Source organism: Bufo gargarizans, chromosome 3 (genome assembly GCF_014858855.1).
Source record: "Bufo gargarizans isolate SCDJY-AF-19 chromosome 3, ASM1485885v1, whole genome shotgun sequence".
NCBI lineage: Eukaryota > Metazoa > Chordata > Amphibia > Anura > Bufonidae > Bufo > Bufo gargarizans.
Window position 1 is genome coordinate 54,702,899 of NC_058082.1, and position 21,059 is coordinate 54,723,957.

The 21,059-nt window shown below is 43.2% G+C and overlaps 1 protein-coding gene across 1 annotated transcript; it reads left to right on the forward strand.

Moving 5' to 3' along the window:
- The first annotated feature begins 242 nt into the window (after positions 1 to 242).
- On the forward strand, positions 243 to 10,288 carry EBPL (EBP like). Its single transcript, XM_044287124.1, has 4 exons — positions 243 to 476; positions 3,248 to 3,317; positions 5,937 to 6,075; positions 9,652 to 10,288. The coding sequence occupies exons 1-4, from the start codon at positions 303 to 305 to the stop codon at positions 9,890 to 9,892; spliced, it is 624 nt and encodes a 207-aa protein (XP_044143059.1). The 5' UTR covers positions 243 to 302; the 3' UTR covers positions 9,893 to 10,288.
- The last annotated feature ends 10,771 nt before the right edge of the window (positions 10,289 to 21,059 follow it).

Here is a 21,059-nt window from a genome sequence, read left to right on the forward strand (position 1 = left end):
AGTCTCAGCGTTATGCCGGTTCTGTTATGGGGCACTACAGCTTGGTGTGCCCAGCACTGGCATTCAGCATCTCCCTAAGTCCAGCCATAACTAACAGGTCGCAGCCCTGCCAGCCTCCTGCAGCACGTGTGTACTACTACTCCCTCCTGGCGCATGTGGTGAACACTCCCATCCTCCGCTGGCAGCGCTCCTTGCCCCCCTGCTGCTGGGAGTGTCTGGGGGAGGACTGTACGTGGGGAGATCCTGCTTCCCGCCATTCAGCTTCGGGAGCCGCCACCTACCTGCAGAGCTCAGCAGCAGCCATGGCAGAGGGGGCGCCGCTGGTGAGCGCTGTCACCGTCTACTCCCTGGCAGCCTGCGCTGCCCAGCTGGCACTGGGGTATGCGTTAGCGCAGCGTCTGGGGAAGAGGTGCTCGGGCACTGACAGATGGGTGCTGGTCTGGCTTTTCTACGATGCCATTGTGCACTTCACTCTGGTGAGTAGTAATATATAGCGATAGATGTGAGAGATCATGTATTATTACAAAGGCTATACATTGTTACAGAGGTTCTGGTATAGAAAGCACAGTCCAGCCCTCTGTCCTCCAACCTCCCCATCTGCTGATTTATGTGACTGCACCTGTGGGCTGTACCTATCCATAGTGCTGTTCTGTATGGTTGGGGTATGTCTGTGGACACACATTCATTCCTCATGCAGCCCAAAACCCAAATCAAGATGGCAGCTCTACTGATGTGGGGCCCTCTGGGACACTCCAATAGTCCGCAGCACTCGCCTGTAGTTGGTGAAAAAAGGTGATTTATTCACTCAGACAGCCAGGTTACAGCGACGTTTCGACCGATTGGTCTTTATCAAGCAAATCTCTGGGGCCACATACATTTGCTTTGTTTGCATTGTGGTAAAGTCCACCACGGTATGCAGCATATGCAGTTCCCATTTCCATCCAGAGGTCCACATGGCGTGGGAATGGGTTTTTTCCAGACCTATTGGGGCACATTTACTAAGCTCGCCATTTTTTTCTTTTTTAAGTAAAAACAAAAAACAGGAGTATTGGCAAAGTCTGTCTACAAGTGGTGGTTTTCTTGTAAGACAGATTCACATTCACTAAACTGGTCTAACTAGTCTGCGTAGGAAAACGTGGCGCACATCTCCATTAAAGTTTGCAAATTGTGGCGCAACTCACCACTCAAAACAGAGACAGGAAAGTACGCCAGCCCTGAGGTGGAGGTAGAAATTAGACAGTTTTTACAATAAAATCTGGCGCAACATAAGGTGCACCTACATAAATAGGATGTAAATTAGGCGCAAAAGTTAGAACATTTCTGAATTTGTCTTAAAACTCAAAATAAGCGCAAATGTCTCTAAAACAGGCACAAAATTAGTTGGTAAATGAGACAAAAATAAGACAGTCGTAAACAGGCTTTTTACTCATGAAAACAGGGAGACACTTTAGTGTCCTTAGGGCTCATGCACACGACCGTATTTTCTTTCCGTGCCTGTTCCGTTTTTTTTGTGTGGACCGTATGCGGAACCATTCATTTCAATTGGTCCACAAAAAAAGCGGAAGTTACTCCGTGTGCATTCCATTTCTGTATTTCCGTTTCGCAAAAAAAATAGAACATGTCCTATTATTGTCCGCATTACGGACAAGGATCAGACTGTTGTATTAGGGGCCAGCTGTTCCATTCCGCTAAATACGGAATGCACATGGACGTCATCCGTATTTTCTTCCGGCACAGGGGTGCAGAGTGTCTTACAGAAATTCTGCACGAGTATTTGTGCAGATTTTTGTTTGTTTCCACACCAAAAACCACACGTGTTACCGGTTGATTTGACGCAGTTTTGATGCAGATCTCATCCTTGCTTTGAAAAGAATTGACATAGTATGGATGTCTAAATCCATAACTCCCAACTTTTGAAAAATACAAAGAGGGATAATATGTCGCCCCAAAAAAAATAAAAAAATAAACTGACATGACGGTTACACTTTAAATACCGCGTATGACGGTTCACTGATACCCCTTGAGGCAGCACGCTGCATAGGTCATACAGCTTTTATTGCACAAATGGCAGTTTTCTCACCTTGTGTATTTGAACTCTCACAATCTGTCAGCGACCACTTTTGGTGGGTCCATCACAGTAGACCAGGGCTGGGGAGTCGGTAAGGCTACTTTCACACTCGCGTTTTGGGTCGATCCGTCATGGATCTGCAAAAACTGATCCGTTACAATAATACAACCGCTTGCATCCGTCATGAATGGATCCGTTTGTATTATCTGTAACATAGCCAAGACGGATCCGTCATGAACTCCATTGAAAGTCAATGGGAGGCGGATCCGTTTTCTATTGTGCCAGATTGTGTCGGAGAAAACGGATCCATCCCCATTGACTTACATTGTGTGCCAGGACGGATCTGTTTGGCTCAGTTTCGTCAGATGGACACCAAAACGCTGCATGCAGAATGGAGACTGATCGGAGGCAAACTGATGCATTCTGAGCGGATCCTTTTCCATTCAGAAGGCATTAGGACAAAACTGATCCGCTTTGGGCCGCTGGTGACAGCCCTGAACGGATCTCACAAACGGAAAGCCAAAACACCACCAAAACACCAGTGTGAAAGTAGCCTAAGCCAAAGACTCCTTCATTTTCTCACACTCTGACTCCACAGCCCTGAGTTAGGCTACTTTCACGCTTGCGGCAGAGGATCTCAATACCATAAAAAAAAAAAAGTTTCCGTTTAGTCCTCATGTATTCTGAATGAAAAGAGATCCGTTCAGGATGCATCAGGACGTCTTCCGTTCCGGCATTATTCCGTTTTGTGAACGGACACAAGACCACTGCAAGCTGCAGTTTTGTGTCTGGTCAAAAAAAACGGAAAAAAAGGATCCGTCACTGAAAACAATGTAATCAGTTTTTTTTTTTTTTTTAGGAGCTTAAAAAATGTATCCGTTTTTTTTCTGTTTTGATTTCACACAACCGCATCCTAACGGAACGGACGCTTCCTGATGTGCAAAATCAAAACAGATCAGTTTAATTCCGGTATTGAGATCCTCTGTGGGCATTGTCAGTAAAAGCCTACTTGCGATGGACTGGACAGGTCGCTGCTTGCGTCGCACACAAGCCGCTCAGATTTTTGTGTGGCCCTACTGTATGTATGACATCAGGAGCCGGTTATGAATGTCGCCAGTAGCTGTGAATTGTAAGACAATGTACCACACTAATCAGCCTATCCCTTGTCTGTGCTTCCAGGAGGGGCCCTTCATATACCTTTCACTAGTGGGGACAGTTGCCACGTCCGAGGGGGCACTGGCTTCTCTGTGTAAGTATTTATCTGGGTACTATATGGCGGCACATTTATTAGACCGTATGCACTTATGGGAGGACGCTGGGAATGATGTGTACTGCACACTGGGTGGTGTCGGATGGTTACTGCCAGCGCTCACAAATCGCATTGCCTTATACCTAGTTCATAACTGTATGTCCATCATGGCGCCTTTACGTATCTATGACCCCAGTCACTGTACTACCAGTGAAACCAGTACATTTAGCCTCATGACCATAAGACTGCTTACACCAAGACCTTTGGTAGACACAACGTACAAACAGCATGGCTTCAACAAGAGTGACGGTGTACTTGACCTTGGATGGTGAGAACAGCTTGGTCAAACGTCCCATTGCAGTCAGCTAACTAACTTTGGCGCAATCAGACATTATGGAGGCATGGACTTCATAAGTGATGTGACATAGCTTGACTATGAAATCTTCAGTCTCATAACAGTACCACGACTATACCATAGTTGTTCTGCAGTCCTTGCCAGCCCAGAGATGGTGATGCCTGGGCCTCGCCCTCACCAGTCGGCAAAAATTGATCTTCATATTTCTTTCCTTTGAGGCTAAACCCATTAGGACATTTACAGGAATCTAATTCACTAGCAAGGCAGTAACACTGCTATATCACTTATTACTGGTATATGATCCTATACTGGGATGCAACCAGGGAACCAATCCTGCGGTGGATTTCGTTGCAAATGTCCAGCAAAATCCACATGCATAATATGCAGATCTCACCACATTTTTCACCCCTCTCCATTGAAATGGGGAAAATCCACCGCAGAATTTGACATGCTGTGGATTTAAAAATCTGCACTGCAGCCCAATTTCCACAAGGTAAATCTCTGCAGCGTGGAGATGAGATGTGTTGAAATCTCATCAATATGGCGGCCGTGGATTTCCCCACTGCAAATACTCTACATGTGCAGGTAGCCTTAGAATATGTCACCGTGTTGTGCCGACCTTATAGGAGGTGGCGCTGGAGTGAACGCAGTATACAAATCTGTGTATATAGAGGCACCCAGAAATGTCCACTGACAGTGATTTCCATCAGTGATTGTAAGCCAAAGCCAAGTGCGGCTGTAAACACAGAACAGGTGCAGATCTTATACCTTATCTCTGTGGAGGCTCCAATCCTGGTTTTGGCTCCCAATCACTGATGGAAAACACTGACGTGTGAATGAGGCCTTATGAAGGACTTGTTTTTCGCTTGACAAGTTGCAGTTTTTAATGGCACCATTTTGAGGTACACATAACATACTAAGGGTCCATTCACACGTCCGTATGTGTTTTGCGGATCCGCAAATCACGGACAAAAGCAATGTGCGTTCCGCATTTTGCGGACCGCACAACGCCAGCACTCTCATAGAAAATGCCTTTTATTGTCCGCAGTTGCGGACAAGAATAAGACATGTTCTATTTTTTGGCGGATATGCGGATGCGGACAGCACATTCTGGCCCCATTGAAAATGAATGGGTCTGCATCTGTTCCACAAAATTGCGGAACGGATGCGGACCCATTTTGCGGACGTGCCAATGGACCCTAATTCAGGGGACATTGAAAAAAAACTGTAATACAACCACTGAGTTTTTATGTTATACAGTAATTTTTTGTGTGTGTCAAAATAAGGAAAAAAAACAGCAATTCTAGTGTTTTGTATCTGGTTTCTATTTTTGCTTTTTTTTTTGTGGTTTTTATTTTGACATTTTTTTTCCATTGAAAGCAATTAAAAAAGGTGCATTTTTAAAATTGGAGATTTTTATTTTATTTGATAAAACGTTAACATATTTTTACAATTTACTAGTCCCACAAGAGGACTTTGACAAGTGATCTTCTAATCATTTTTATAATACACTGTACTGTTTATGCGGTACAGTGTATTATACTTTCAGTATTATACTGACAGGCACTATCAGGCTGCTCCTCAGGCACAGCCTGATAGGACATACACTGCATATAGGCCCCCGTCTACCATGCTAAGACATCGGCATCCTGTGATCTCATTTGCAGGGGTACTGACGCCTAACGGAGGGAGCGCCCTCTAAACCGCTTAGATGCAGTGGCATTTAAGGGGTAAACATCCTGGATCGGTGCTCTGCGCGGGAGATGAAGTTTAAAGAGGACCTTTCACTGTTGTTTTTTTGTTAAACTAAGTACCTTTAAGTGGGGTATGCTCTGCTTTTTTCCAAACGCCCCTCAACTGTCCTGCCGTGCCCCCGTTCTGTTTTCGTGCCCTGTATGCTAATAGATAGCATCGGTACAGGGAGGAGGAGTCACTAGCTTTTCTCAGGGGGCGTCTCCTTGTCTCTGGCTGTGGGTCGTACCACGTCGGCGAGAAAAAACAGCTCACCTTCTGCCTGGCACCACAGCCAAGGAGAAGGAGGTGCCCCCATAATAATAACTTGTTCTAGACAAACACACATTATCGCCTTCACTCAATATGTGTATGGCTGACGGAGTGACCAGATGACTTAGCTTTGTAGTAATCACATGCATCGTCTCTGTCCAGAGCCACTTCACATCTGTTCACAGTCTTCTTGATCACAGTCTCCAGTATTAGCCATCATCTGTTTTCTCTTCTTATGTGATGTTGTTCTTGCTTGACAGGGAAGGAATATGGGAAAGCAGATGAGCGCTGGCTTCATTCGGACCCCACAATTGTATCTCTGGAGATCCTCACAGTTGTTGTAGATGGCCTGTTGGCTGTGCTGTTGGCCTATGCCATCATAAAGGATAAGTACTACAGGTGAGAGCCATCTAGCGGCATAGTGTGCATAGATTTGTATTATTCATTGGGGCAGATTTACAAATCCAGTAGATGGTATAAATGTAGACAAGCTGTCTAGACCGGCACCATCACTGGTTCAGCCTGGATGATAAATTTGGTGCCAGGCTAGACATTTTGGTCTAACTTTATACCCCTCCCCCCTCAGTGGTTGGCTTAGGCCCCTTTCACACGGGCGAGATTTCCGCGCGGGTGCAATGCGTGAGGTGAACGCATTGCACCCGCACTGAATCCGGACCCATTCATTTCTATGGGGCTGTGCACATGAGCGGTGGTTTTCACACATCACTTGTGCGTTGCGTGAAAATCGCAGCACGTTTTATATTCTGCGCGTTTCACGCAACACAGGCCCCATAGAAGTGAATGGGGCTGCGTGAAAATCGCAAGCAAGAGCGGATGCGGTGCGATTTTCTTGCACGGTTGCTAGGAGACGATCGGGATGGAGACCCGATCATTATTATTTTCCCTTATAACATGGTTATAAGGGAAAATAAATAGCATTCTGAATACAGAATATATAGTAAAATAGGGCTGGAGGGGTTAAAAAAAAAAAAAAATATTTTAACTCACCTTAATCCACTTGCTTGCGCAGCCCGCCTTCTCTTCTGTCTTTATCTTTGCTGTGCACAGGAAAAGGACCTGTGGTGATGTCACTACGCTCATCACATGGTCCGTCACATGATCCATCACCATGGTAAAAGATCATGTGATGAGCGTAGTGACGTCATCAAAGGTCCTATTGCTCAAAGATAAAGACAGAAGAGAAGCCGGGCTGCGCGAGCAAGTGGATTAAGGTAAGTTAAATTTTTTTTTTTTTAACCCCTCCAGCCCTATTGTACTATGCTCTCTGTGTTAAGAATGCTATTATTTTCCCTTATAACCATGTTATAAGGGAAAATAATACAATCTACACAACACCTAACCCAAACCCAAACTTCTGTGGGTACCAAACATGCCGATTTTTCTCACGCGCGTGCAAAGCGCATTACAATGTTTTGCACTCACGCGGAAATATCGCGCATTTTCCCGCAACGCACCCGCATCTTATCCGGGCCAAAAACATGACGCCCGTGTGAAAGAGGCCTTAGGCCTTATGCACACGACCGTTGTTGTGGTCAGCATTCGAGGCGCATTTTTTGCAGGCTCGGGTGCAGACCCATTCACTTCAATGGGGCCGCAAAAGATGCGGACAGCACTCCGTGTGCTGTCCGCATCCGTTGCTCCGTTCCGTGGCCCCACAAAAAAAAAATAGCATGTCCTATTCTTGTCCGTTTTGCGGACAAGAATAGGCATTTCTACAATGGGCCGCCCGTTCCGTAAATTGCGGAAGGCACACGGATGGCTTCCGTTTTTCGTGGACCGCAAAGAAACGGAACGGACGTGTGCATGAGGCCTTAGTTTACGGTAATTGTGGAGCAATTTTGTAGCAAAATTTAGCACCTTTAGCCAGAACCCCTTTTAAGAAAACCATAACCTTTCCAGTAAGCCACACACTTTTTCGAGCTAGGCACAGAAGATTTTCCCCAAACATGATTTTGGTGCAATTTACAACATGCTTTAGGTGCGCCCATGTTAGTAAGGCCTCATGCACACGTCACACGTCCGTTGTTTGGGTCCGCATCCGAGCCGCCGTTTTGGCGGCTCGGATGCGGACCCATTCATTTCAATGGAGCCGCAAAAGATGCGGACAGCACTCCGTGTGCTGTCCGCATCCGTGGCTCCGTTCCGCGGCCCCGCTAAAAAAATATAACATGTCCTATTCTTGTCCGCGATTTGCGGACAAGAATAGGCATTTATATTGCCGACGCCCGTTCCGTTCCGCAAATAGCGGAAGGCAACACGGGCGCCTTCCGTCTTTTGCGGATCCGCGGTTTGCGGACCGCAAAAAACGGCCCGGTCGTGTGCATGAGGCCTAAACGTGGGCCATTATGTAGAAATGGAATTGTTGCACCATCTAGTGGTGGAAATTGGATAGTACAGATGTACTCATCTGTTTAGGCTACTCCCCCAAACAGGCGTTACTCCCATTGTATAAAGAAAATGAGTTCATTATGAAGTTAATGTTAGGAAATTGCTATTGATGCAGCTCCCTGCGACCAAGAAAGGTGACCCTGCGCTGTGTAACATGCAGCACTTTTTTTTTTTTTTTGTGTGTGTGTCAATGCTGTATGTAGCGAAACACCTAACTATTCTGGGATATATACCTTTAGGTACATTTTATTCACACAAAAAAAAAATATATATTATTTCTAGCTGTTCATTGCATGATATAGGATATTTGCCACCATTAAAGGGGGCAGGTACAGATTTGTGATTAAGGCTAGGGCTACACGACGACATTTGTCGCGCGACATTTTGTTGCACCAATGTCGCGCAACAATTTTTATAATGGCAGTCTATGGTGTCGCACTGCAACATGCGACATGCTGCGACTGCGACGCGACAGTCGCAGAAAATCCATTCAAGATGGATTTTTCTGCGACTGTCGCGTCGCAGTCGCAACATGTTGCATGTTGCAGTGCGACACCATAGACTGCCATTATAAAAATTGTCGCGCGACATTAGTGCAACAAAATGTCGCGCGACAACTGTTGCGCCCTATCTGTCGCGCGACTTTTTGTCGTGCGACAAATGTCGTCGTGTAGACCTAGCCTTAATGTGTTGTCCTAGGGCAGATAGACATTAATGGGATAATGCTAGGCTTTTCCATCAGTGTGTGACCACTTCCATCCCTGACGATCGCTTCTTTAGAGTCCACATGGTTGACTGTTGAGTAAAATAGCTGGTTGTGTGGTCTCCAGAAAAAGCCGTGTGGAGCCAACAGGAGACAAAATTACACAAGTCTACTACCCATGAGATCAGAAAGGGTTACTGTGGTCAGAACCCTCCTAACCATACATTTATGGCATATCCTTAATCCTGGCTATATACCATCAACGTCTACCCTGAAGCAGCACCTTTAGGGTACGTCCACACATGACGTATTCGCTGGTTATGTGATTTTATAAAATCTCATCCATGCAACGTCGAAATCCACATAGCTATTGACTTAGGGCTTATTCACATGACCGTGGCGTGTTTTGCGGTCCGCAAAACATGGATGCCGCCCGTGTGCGTTCTGCAATTTGCAAAACGGAGAGCCCATTATAGAAATGCCTATTCTTGTCCGCAGAACGGACAAGAATAGGACATGATCTATAATTTTTGCGGGGCCACGGAACGGAGCAACGGATGCTGTCCGCATCTTTTGCGGCCCTATTGAAGTGAAGAATGCGCCTCGGATGCGGAACCAAACCACAGTCATGTGAATGAGCCCTTACAGTGTGGATGTTAAATCCACAGAATAGCAATGTATACGGTGGATTTCCACTGTGGCTTTCACCCTTTGCAATTCTATAGTGAAGTCTGCAACAAATCGACCACAAAATTCATTGAGAAATCCGCATTCAACTCATGCAGATTTTGTGACAGATTTTTTGGCACCCTTGAAGTACACTGAATTTGTAAAGTGACGTTAATCTTATTCTTGTTTTTCAGGCATTTCCTTCAAATCACGCTGTGTGTATGTGAGTTGTATGGAGGATGGATGACGTTTTGTCCAGACTGGTTAGTTGGAAGCCCAAGTCTTAACACCTCCAACTTTCTCTATATGTGGGTTTATTTAGTGTTCTTCAATGGCATTTGGGTTGTAGTTCCTGGACTTTTACTATGGCAGTCCTGGCTGGAGCTTAAAAAAGTTCATGGTGGCAGAAGACCAGCTGGAAAAAAGTCACGATAAGGCTACATTCACACGACCGTATCCGTTTTGCAGTTCTCGGATCCGCAAAATGCAGACACCAGCTGTGTGCAGACCCCATCATCCAAATACCTAGTTTTGTCTGCAAAACAGACAAGAATAGGACATGTTCTAGAATTAGAATTTGCAGAACAGCTGCATGGATGTGGGCAGCACATGGATGACATCTATGTGCTGTCTGCATTTTTTGCAGCCCCATAGAAATGAATGGGTCCGCTTGCGATCCGTAAAAAATGCAGTTGTGTGAATGTAGGTTAAGAATATGGTTTAAAAATCATTTTAATTATGGCAGCATTGGAAGATCCTTTGTGACACATTGCTTCCTTTTTTTTAAATTGATGTAATTTTATATTTTTATAAACAATTTCATTTAACACACCTGTTTCCATGTGTTTGTGTTCTTTTATGCTTTCTTTAAGTGTTGTTATTTGGGGGGATTTGCCTATTAACTGCTGAAAGATAAGACATCATTTACAAGCAGCTGCTGCTTGAGGCTTCAGACTGTGCTGGTACTTCCTACCGGAATCCTCTGCCGCAAGTATGAAAGTCCCCTAAGGTGCAGTGCCAAAAACAGTGCATCTGATAAAGTGAAAAGTACAGTGCCTTTTTCCAGAGACATTACTATAGTAATTTTATGCTATTCCCCGTACTGTAGTAATATTGCACCTTTTTTGTGATAGAGTCCTGTTCCCCTGTTCTGATGGAGTGCCAGCTCATGCACGCACACTGCCACTCCATTCATTCTTTAGAGGAGCAATCATAAACAATCCTGACTGCAGCATCTTAGGGGTTTACAGAGGAATGAGGCTCCCTCTGACCCCATCAGATCCCCACATTTTCACAGCCAGGTGTTTCTAAATGCTATTAAAACACCTGTGCAGTCAACACGCTTGCTACACCACTCAATAAATTCCTTAAGGGGTGTAGTTTTCAAAATGGGGTACCTTTATAGGGGTCAAATGTGACATAACACCCAAAAACCATTCCAGCAAAAACTGCACTATAAAGCCTCATGCACACGACAGTTGTTGTGGTCCGCATATAGCATGTCCCATTCTTGTCCGTTTTGCAGACAAGAATAGGCATTTCTACAATGGGCCGCCCATTCCGTTCCGCAAATTGCAGAAGGCACACGGATGGCTTCCGTTTTTTGTGGATCCGCAGTTTGAGGACCCGCAAAAAACGGAACGGTCTTGTGCATGAAGCCTAAAAGCCATATGGTGCTCCTTCCCCTCTGCCATGCCATGTGCCCATAGAGCAGTTTCCGACCACATATGGAGTGTTTCTGTATGCCACAGAATCTGGGTAATAAATATTAAGGTTTGTTTTGCTGTGTTGCAGGAAAAATTTATGAAAATGGCAAATCTGCAAAAAAAGTGAAAAATTTCACCTCCATTTTACATTTCTTGTGGAACACTTAAATGGTTAACAAAGTTTAAAAAATCTGATTTAAGGCCCCTTGCAGACGAGTCTGCAGCACAGCTCCCGGCCTGGACCTCCCAGCACTGACGGGAGTCATATAGCATTATATTGATTTATGAAGCTATGTAACCCTTACAGTTCTGGAATGTATTAGATGACACTAACAACATTATGTCGGTGTCATTTAATACAGTCCAGAACTGTAAGGGTTACATAGCATCATAAATCAATATAATGCTATGCGACCCCGGCAGTGCTGGGAGGTCAGGCCGGGAGCTGTGCTGCAGACTCGCAGTGTGACACACGCTCATCTGCAAGGGGCCTAAAATATTCTTAATTTTTCTAAAATGGCATGGTTTTTATTGTGTAAACCTCTCAAAGTGACTTCATAACTGAATTATTCCTTTAAAAAGTCAGTTTTTGAACGTTTTTTTAAAAATTTAAAATAGCTTCTAAAATAGCTTCTAGCTGCAAAAACGCTTCTGTTACAATAATGCATCCGTCATGAACGGATCCGGTTGTATTATGTCTTCTATAGCCATGACGGATCCGTCTTGAACACCATTGAAAGTTAATGGGGGATGGATCTGTTTTCTTTTTTTGTCTTGTCTTGCTCCGCACCAAATCGCGGACAGAAAAACCCTGATTGCAGCTTTATTCTGTCTGCGATGGGAGCGCAACCAAACGGAACGGAATGCATTCTGGTGCCCTCCTTTTCGTTCAGTTTTGTCCCAATTGACAATGAATGGGGACAAAACTGAAGCGTTTTCTTCCGCTACTAAGATCCTATGACGGATCTCAATAGCGGAATTGAAAACGCTATTGTGAAAGTAGCCTAAGCCGTGTAACGTCCTAAAAAAATTAATTGACATTTGCAAAATGATGCAAAGATAAAGTAGACCTATGGTGAATGTCTAGTAATAACTTTTTTATGAGGTATCACTATGTGTCTTAAAAGCAGAGAAATTCAAATTCAAATTTACTGCTAACATGGTTGGATAAGTAAAGGCATTCTAAAGTTATTAGCACATAAAGTTACACACGTCAGATTAGCAAAATTTGTCTTGGTCCCTAAGGTGAAAACTGCCTATGTCCTGAAAGAGTTAAACTAACATTTCTATACCGGTTGTTAATCTTTACTATGCGGACAGTCAACACTACAGTAAGTTCGGACTATGCTTACCCAGGTTATCCGTCTTTTATGAAGTGCTTTCCACTATTGATGACAATTAGATGTTTTTCTGTTTAGTTTAAATTAATGACCACTGATCAGAAACGCAGACATGTTCAAAATGCGCTAGCTGCATCTATCTTGACTATATCTCTTTACCCATGGATTTTAAACGACAGATCAGTAAAAATCGGCAACTGCCTCTTATAGGGGTTGTTTCATCTCGCCCTCACTACGGCTCAACCACCGGGAAACAGCGGAGAGGACCAGTGCTCCACTTTTTCAGTAGCTCCTATTACAGTGCATGGGGGCTACGGAAACTGGGTAGTACTAGTGCAGCTAACTATGCTGTTGCTGAGTTAGGGGAAACATCATAGCTTGTTGTGCCTCATTCCATGCACAGCAATGGGAGCTACTGAAACAGAGGAGTGCCAGCCCTCACCTCTGTATTCTGGCCACCTGGTGGTCGGGTCTTAGTCCAGTCTCACCTTAGAAACAGCAAGATGAGGAGACAACCGCTTTAAACCCAAGCTGGATAATCTCTTCTGGTTTATAAAGTTAGCACATTATTTATGATGGTAACAGATAAAAATAATAATCATCTTTATTTACATAGCGCCAACACATTCTGCAGCGCTTTACAATAAAATAAATCTATTAACAGAACTGCAAAAATGAAGGCATAATGCCAGTCACTTGAGCAATTATAGCACCCAAATATTTCATCAGCAGAAGGGTTCAATTCCACACCTTGCCTTTCTTGTTAGTGCTGTTGTTGGTGTCCTTGTTGTCCAACTCTCTGGGTGGATGAAAATATTTGGGGCAAGTAGGGGCCAACTATGACTCACTGCAGGACCCATTTAAATCTGGACCCTGCCCTGCTGATAAATAGTCCTTGTGAGGACATTACTTTTAGTAGTCATCTGGAGACTAGTGGGGATACAACGTCTGTGCACTCCACTCTACTGGTAAATCATTGCCTAGATCTAAATTTAGTAGGTATGAATGAAAAGTCTTCAGTTTGAGATCACCACGCCAGCACTGAGAGGAGGAAGAGAGCAAGGAAGTTACAGAGCAGGTAAGGCCCCATTCACAGTTGCATTTGGAATCCAGTAGCCTGATCCAGCTGAGGATATGACTGTGTACTGCTAGATCCCCATTGACTATAATGTGATAATCCGGAAACCCGACTACCCCCCGGCAAATATGACGGGACTCGGCCGGATAAAAATCGCTGCACACAACGGTTTTTGTCAATTCCCGGCATATGATGAGATACAAACCCAACTGTGAATGAGGCCTTATTCAACCAGGAGTAGGTCCATGCTGGAGAAGGTAGACTAGAAGGATAAACAGCAGGGGGCGCTACCAGAGAGGAAAATGTAATGTATATTAGTTTTTTAACAGTATTTTTATTGCATGTGTATTGTATATTAACTTCATAAAAAAAAAAAATGTAAATTCTAAATTCATTGCATAGTAATACTGGAGACTGTAGTAAGGAAAATAGTGAATGGCCATATGTTACAGACAGACGGCTTTTCCATGATATGTTCGCCTTCCTGGAAAGAGTCACTGAACCTCTTGCATTCTCTACATACTTGAAATGTTTTATCTATTACAATGTTGGTTTTTTCAAAAAATTCACATGTGCACTTTTATATACTTTTAGCAAAAACAAGCAAAATATTCTGGCAGATCCATTGGCGTCTCTGTTTCTATAGACCGTCACTCATCCACTTTTTTCTTGATCAGATTTTTTTTCCCCTGGAGTTCAATGGGTGACAGTTTGTTATACATTTTTCAAAATTAAGGATACAGAGAATAAACTCATATTAACTGCAAATCTATGTGAACTTAATTCATCCACACTGTCTAACATCAAAACTGGCTGTGTTGTCCATAGCATTAGAATAGCATAATTCAGATTTCTCTGGGGAAATAGGATAGGATAGTATGTCAGCAGACAGGAGAAAAACCACCTGTCCGCTGACATACTGTGAAACGTCTACCGCTGTGCGATAGAGAGCATCCTGACCAACCGTGTTACAGTCTGGTATGGGAATTGCTCTGTGGCTGACCATAAGGCACTGCAGCGGGTGGTGAAAACCGCCCAACGCATCACAGGGACTCCACTTCCTGCCATTGAGGATGTTCACAAGAAGAGATGTCTACGTCGGGCAGGCATCGTTCTTAGGGACTCCACTCATCCTGTCAATAAACTCTTCCATATCCTTCCTTCCAGAAGGCGCTACAGGACCCTTCAGACTAAAACCAGCAGGTTTAGGAACAGTTTCTTCCCCACAGCTGTCACCCTACTGAACTCAGTCCCCCGATGAACCTTTCCATCCACACTCATTTAACCCTCCCATGACCATGATCATTCATTCTCAATATTCACTGTATGTTCACATTGGTTACTGCTATAGTTTGGGAGCCTTTCATAGCATAAGTCTCTGTTATATACGTATACATTAGCACATCTGTATACATAAGTACATCTGTATATTTGTCCATATTACATCTGTATATTTGCTCTCTGTATAGCAATATAAACACCTGTATACTTAACTTATTTGTACATAATCTGTACATAACTATTCCTACCTTCTACACTACTCTTATCTGTATATAACCTGTTTTTATTGCACTTGCTGCTCTTTGCACTTCTGATTAGATGCAAACTGTATCTCGTTATCTGTATTTATACATGTGTAATGACAAAGTTGAATCAAATTAAAATGACTGCTTTGCTATGACTGTTTGTTTTCTTTGAGACTTTTCTTTTGTGGCTTTTGTTTACCACACTTTTCATGGATTTAATGGACCGCATCTTAAGTAGGATCTGATACTGTGCTATGGCTTCATGAACGCCATCATTATTCAGTTAAGAGAGGAAGGACTGCTGGCCACTCCACCAGTTCCCAAGAAAATCTTACAATTTTATGAGACTCCAGTGCGGCTTCCAAGAGGCAACATACCAGCACTTCACCATCTTAAAGGATCCTAGGAACGTGCTGGAAAGGCAATAGTGAAACCAAATGCAAAAAAATGTAAGCTGCAGTTTATATTAATAATATGAACATTTATTAATTAAAATTATTTCACATAACCTCACCGCGAGAGGAAAGGCTTCATCCTGCTCCATACCAACTGGGCGTGGTCCTATAGAAAGGGGCATTAACAGGCCAAAACCTTGGCTTGCCCTGGGTGCTGGCAACACACACAACGCCACTCGTTCAGGGTGAAAAATTCTGTCTCAGAGTGGGTTAAAAAAAATAATGAAAGAAACGGTACCCATCCTGCCATTCCTATACCGACACCTACCAGGTCACCACTGGTTTCTGCTTCCTGGTCACATCTTAACTCACAAAAATTGCTTTCTCATCCTCATCACAGGCTGAGGTGTGTCACTGCTGCAGCCAGTAGTTGACTGGGCATTTGCTGTGTATCGAGATTTGACGAGCAGGGACCCTGTAATCATCGAAATGGGCATGATAAGGAACCAGCGAGGCATTGCTTCTTTCTTTTTTTTTTTACCTACTGTGATCATATCTTGAAGGGGTTGTCCCGTCTAGACATTTATAGCATGATGACTAGTTTATCGTGAGTGCACTTTGCACTTTTTCAGAAGTCCCATAGCACTGACTGGAGAGGAGACCACGCATGCACGACCACTTCTCCAATCTCCTCTATGGGATTTTCTCAAATGCAGAGCCAGCCCCATTTATGAGATAGGAGCGGGTCCCAGAGTTCGGACCTGCACCTAATGGATTTTATGGCATATACTATCGATATGTCATAAATGTCCAGCTAAGAATATCCTATAATATCAATGTTCAGCTCAGTCCCATTCAAGTACAGTATCTCACAAAAGTGAGTACACCCCTCACATTTTTGTAAATATTTTATTATATCTTTTCATGGGATAACACTGAAGATATGACACTTTGATGTGTAAAGTAGTCAGTGTACAGCTTGTATAACGGTAAATTAGGTGTGCCCTCAAAATAACTCGACACACAGTCATTAATGTCTAAACTGCTGGCAACAAAAGTGAGTACAGCCCTAAGTGAAAATTGCCAAATTGTGCCCAATTAGCCATTTTCCCTCCCAGGTGTCATGTGACTTGCTAGTTTTACAAGGTCTAAGGTGTGAATAGGGAGCAGGTGTGTTAAATTTTGTGTTATCCCTCTCTCATACTAGTCACTGGAAGTTCAACATGGTACCTCATGGCAAAGAACTCTGAGGATCTGAAATAAAGAATTGTTGCTCTACATAAAGATGCCCTAGGCTATAAGAAGATTGCCAACACGCAGAAACTGAGCTGCAGCACGGTGGCCAAGACCATACAGTGGTTTAACAAAACAGGCTCTACTCAGAACAGGCCTCGCCATGGTTGACCAAAGAAGTTGCGTGCACGTGCTCAGCGTCATATGAGTGGTTAAAGGGGTGGGGAGGTCAGCCTGTCAGTGCTAAGACCATATGCCGCACACTGCATCAAATTGGTCTGCATGTCTGTTGTCTGAGAAGGAAGCCTCTTCTAAAGATGATGCACAAGAAAGCCTGCAAACAGTTTGCTGAAGACAAGTAGACTAAGAACATGGATTACTGGAACCATGTCCTGTGGTCTGATGAAACCAAGATAAACTTATTTGGTTCAGATGGTGTCAAGCGTGTGTTGCGGCCACCAGGTGAGGAGTACAAAGACAAATGTGTCTTGCCTACAGTCGAGCATGGTGGTGGGAGGGTTATGATTTGGGGCTGCATGAGTGCTGCCTGCTGTAGAGAGCTACAGTTCATTGACGGAACCATGCCAACATGTACTGTGACATATTGAAGCAAAGCATGATCCCCTCCCTCCGGAAACTGGGCCGCAGGGTAGTATTCCAACATAACGACTCCAAACACACCTCCAAGATGACCGCTGCCTTGCTAAAGAAACTGAGGATAAAGGTGCTGGACTGGCCAAGCATATCTCCAGACCTAAACCCTATTGAGTATCTGTGGGGCATCCTCAAACAGAAGGTGAAGGAGGGCAGGGTCTCTAACATCCACCAGCTCTGTGATGTTGTCATGGAGGAGTGGAAGAGGATTCCAGTGGCAACCTATGAAGTTCTAGTGAACTCCATGCCCTAGAAAGATAAGGCATTGCTGGAAACGAATGGCAAAATATTGACACTTTGGGCACAATTTGGCCATTTTCACTTAGGGGTGTACTCACTTTTGTTCTTAGTGGTTCAGACATTAATGTGTTGAATTATTTTGAGGGCACACCAAATATAAACTGTTTTACAAGCTGTACACTGACTACTTTACATTGTATCAAAGTGTCATATCTTCAGTGTTGTCCCATGAAAATATATAATAAAATATTTACAAAAATGTGAAGGGTATACTCACTTTTGTGAGATGCTGTAAATGAACCTGTGCTGCGTTACCAAGCACAGCCACTATACAATGGACGGCGCTGTGCTGTGAGGAGGCCACAAAGTTTACAGGAGACCCGAGGCCCTCTTCAAACAGCTGATTGGTGGGAGTGCCGGGAGTTGGACCCCAACCAATCAGATACTAATTAACTGTCCTGAGGATAAGCCATCCATATTGAAATGCTGGAAAACCCATTTAATATTAATGTTTTATTCATAACACAATCTAATGACTGTCATGGTGGTATCATTGGTTTCTTATATAATTATTGAACTGTGTGTAATTTCATGGTATGGTATGGTCTCAACTGCACAAACAGTGATGCTTGTTACAATGACATTTGCTGCAGGTAGATGACTAATCGTCATAAGACATTAAAATGTGCTTGATCACATAAAACTACAGCTATGATTAACACAGTACATGGTTTTTATACATGGAGTCATCCTATGCACTGCTATGTATCTAAGGAGAGGTAGTGTAATCTTGCATTTCACAAGACCAGAGCCAAAAGACTCAGAAGAGAAAAACAATAAGAAAAATCCTCTAGTTAAAAAGTTTGCTATTATCTGTAGAGAAACCTGGCAGTAAGTGTTCTGAAATAAAATCCAGATAGTGAAACACATTCCTATTTTTCTAATCTGTTTCTATTTTCCGATTGTAGATTTATAATCTTATTTTCTGAACATGATTTAAGAGCAGTCAGCAATATTGCCTGAGCTGCTAACAGCTTTTAGAGATACTGTATGCTTTACAGTAGGGATGAGCGAATCGACATCGGATGAAACATCCGATGTCGATTCGCATAAAACTTTGTTTCAATATAAGATAGTGGGAGTAACTGAGACATGGCTGGATGATAGCTATGACTGGGCGGTTAATGTACAGGGTTACAGTCTGTTTAGAAAGGATCGCCAAAACCGGAGAGGGGGAGGGGTCTGCCTTTATGTAAAGTCCTGTCTAAAGCCCACACTCCGTGAAGATATAAGTGAGGGACATGAACATGTGGAGTCACTGTGGGTAGAAATACATGGAGGCAAAAACAATAATAAATTACTAATAGGAGTTTTGTTATAAACCACCTAATATACCAGAGTCCACAGAAAACCTACTACTAAATGAGATAGTTGAGGCATCAAATTATAATGAGGTCGTTATTATGGAGGACTTCAACTACCCAGATATAGACTGGGAAACTGAAACGTGTATATCTCATAAAGGAAACAGGTTCTTGGCAATAACCAAAGACAATTACCTTTCCCAACTGGTTCAGGACCAGACTAGACGGACGGCCATACTGGACTTAGTTTTAACCAATAGACCTGACAGAACAACAGATGTGCAGGTTGGGGGGACACCTGGGAAATAGTGACCATAAAGTAATAACCTTCTAATTATCATTCAAAAGAGTGTTTCTTCAGGGAGGAACAAAAATACCAAACTTCAAAAAAGATTAATTAAACTAAGAGAGGCCATAGGCCTAACTAACTGGGACAACATCCTCAAAAATAAAAATACAGCCATAAAATGGGATATTTTTAAAAGCATCCTAAAATCTAAGTGTGACCCTAAAATGTTTTTCAATTATATAAATGGTAAAAAGTATAAATCTGAAGGTGTCGGCCCTCTACATAGTAATGAGGGGGGAGTTGCAGAGAGCGATGAGGAGAAAGCAAAGCTATTAAATATTTTTTTCTCCACTGTATTCACTGAAGAAAATAAACTGTCAGATGAAATGCAGAATGTAAAAGTTAATTCCCCTTTAAAGGTGCCCTGTCTGACCTAGGAAGAAGTACAGCGGCGTCTTAATAAGATTAAAATAGACAAATCGCCAGGACCAGATGGCATACACCCCTCCCCCCGTATCCTAAGAGAATTAAGTAATGTCATAGCCAGACCCTTTCTGATATTTAGGGACTTTATACTGACAGGGAGTGTTCCACAAGATTGGCGCATAGCGAATGTAGTGCCAATATTCAAAAAGGGTCCAAAAACAGAGCCCGGAAACTATAGGCCAGTAAGTTTAACATCTGTCATGGGTAAACTGTTTAAAGGTTTTCTAAGAGATGCTATCTTGGTGTACATCAATGAAAATAAGCAAATAACGCCATATCAGCATGGCTTCATGAGGGATCGATCATGCCAAACTAATTTAATCAGTTTCTATGAGGAGGTAAGTTCTAGACTTGACAGCGGCGTATCAATGGATGTTGTAAATCTGGACTTCTCCAAAGCATTTGACACTGTACCACATAAAAGGTTAGTATATAAGATGAGAATGCTTGGACTGGGAGAAAATGTCTGTATGTGGGTAAGTAACTGGCCCAGTGATAGAAAACAGGGTGGTTATTAATGGTACACACTCAGATTGGGTCACTGTCACTAGTGGAGTACATCAGGGGTCAGTATTGGCCCTATTCTCTTTAATATATTTAATAATGATCTTGTAGAAGGCTTGCACAGTAAAATATAGATTTTTGCAGATGACACTAAATTGTGTAAAGTAATTGTATGATTTTGCTAGTTTATGACGTAAAGTCATGATTTTATGAAAGACATGGAGGCGAGTATTGCTTATCTCTCTTTACTGACAAAACCACAGCAGCAAAGAAAAAACTTGGGAGATTAGCATATCTCCATGGTAACAAATACCTCCTCCCTTCTCCCCTATAAATAGTCTCTGCAATAGGAAACCTTCCTCTTTCTTGGCGGATGCCACACCAACTCGTCAGGAACACTGGAACAGCAGTCGAGAACTGGCAGAACTGGAACTGCAACAACGCAACTGGAACAACGCAACTGGAACAACGAACGCTGATCAGATTAAATCCGTCTGGGGTGGAATATGTAGTCACCCTGGAAGAAACAGAAACATAAAATCACATAGAGGGGATACTAAGATCCACTAAAGCAACATGTGCATGCGAAGCAGCAGTGAAATAACAAAATTGCAATCATACGACAATAAACAAAGACAAGTATAATAAATAGGACCTATAAACCTGAATAAGAGTAAACATGGGGAAGGGACTAAATGAGTGAGGGAGGGCAATACTCGCCTCCGTGTCTTTCATAAAATCATGACTTTACGTCATAAATTAGCAAAATCATACAATTTTATTTCAC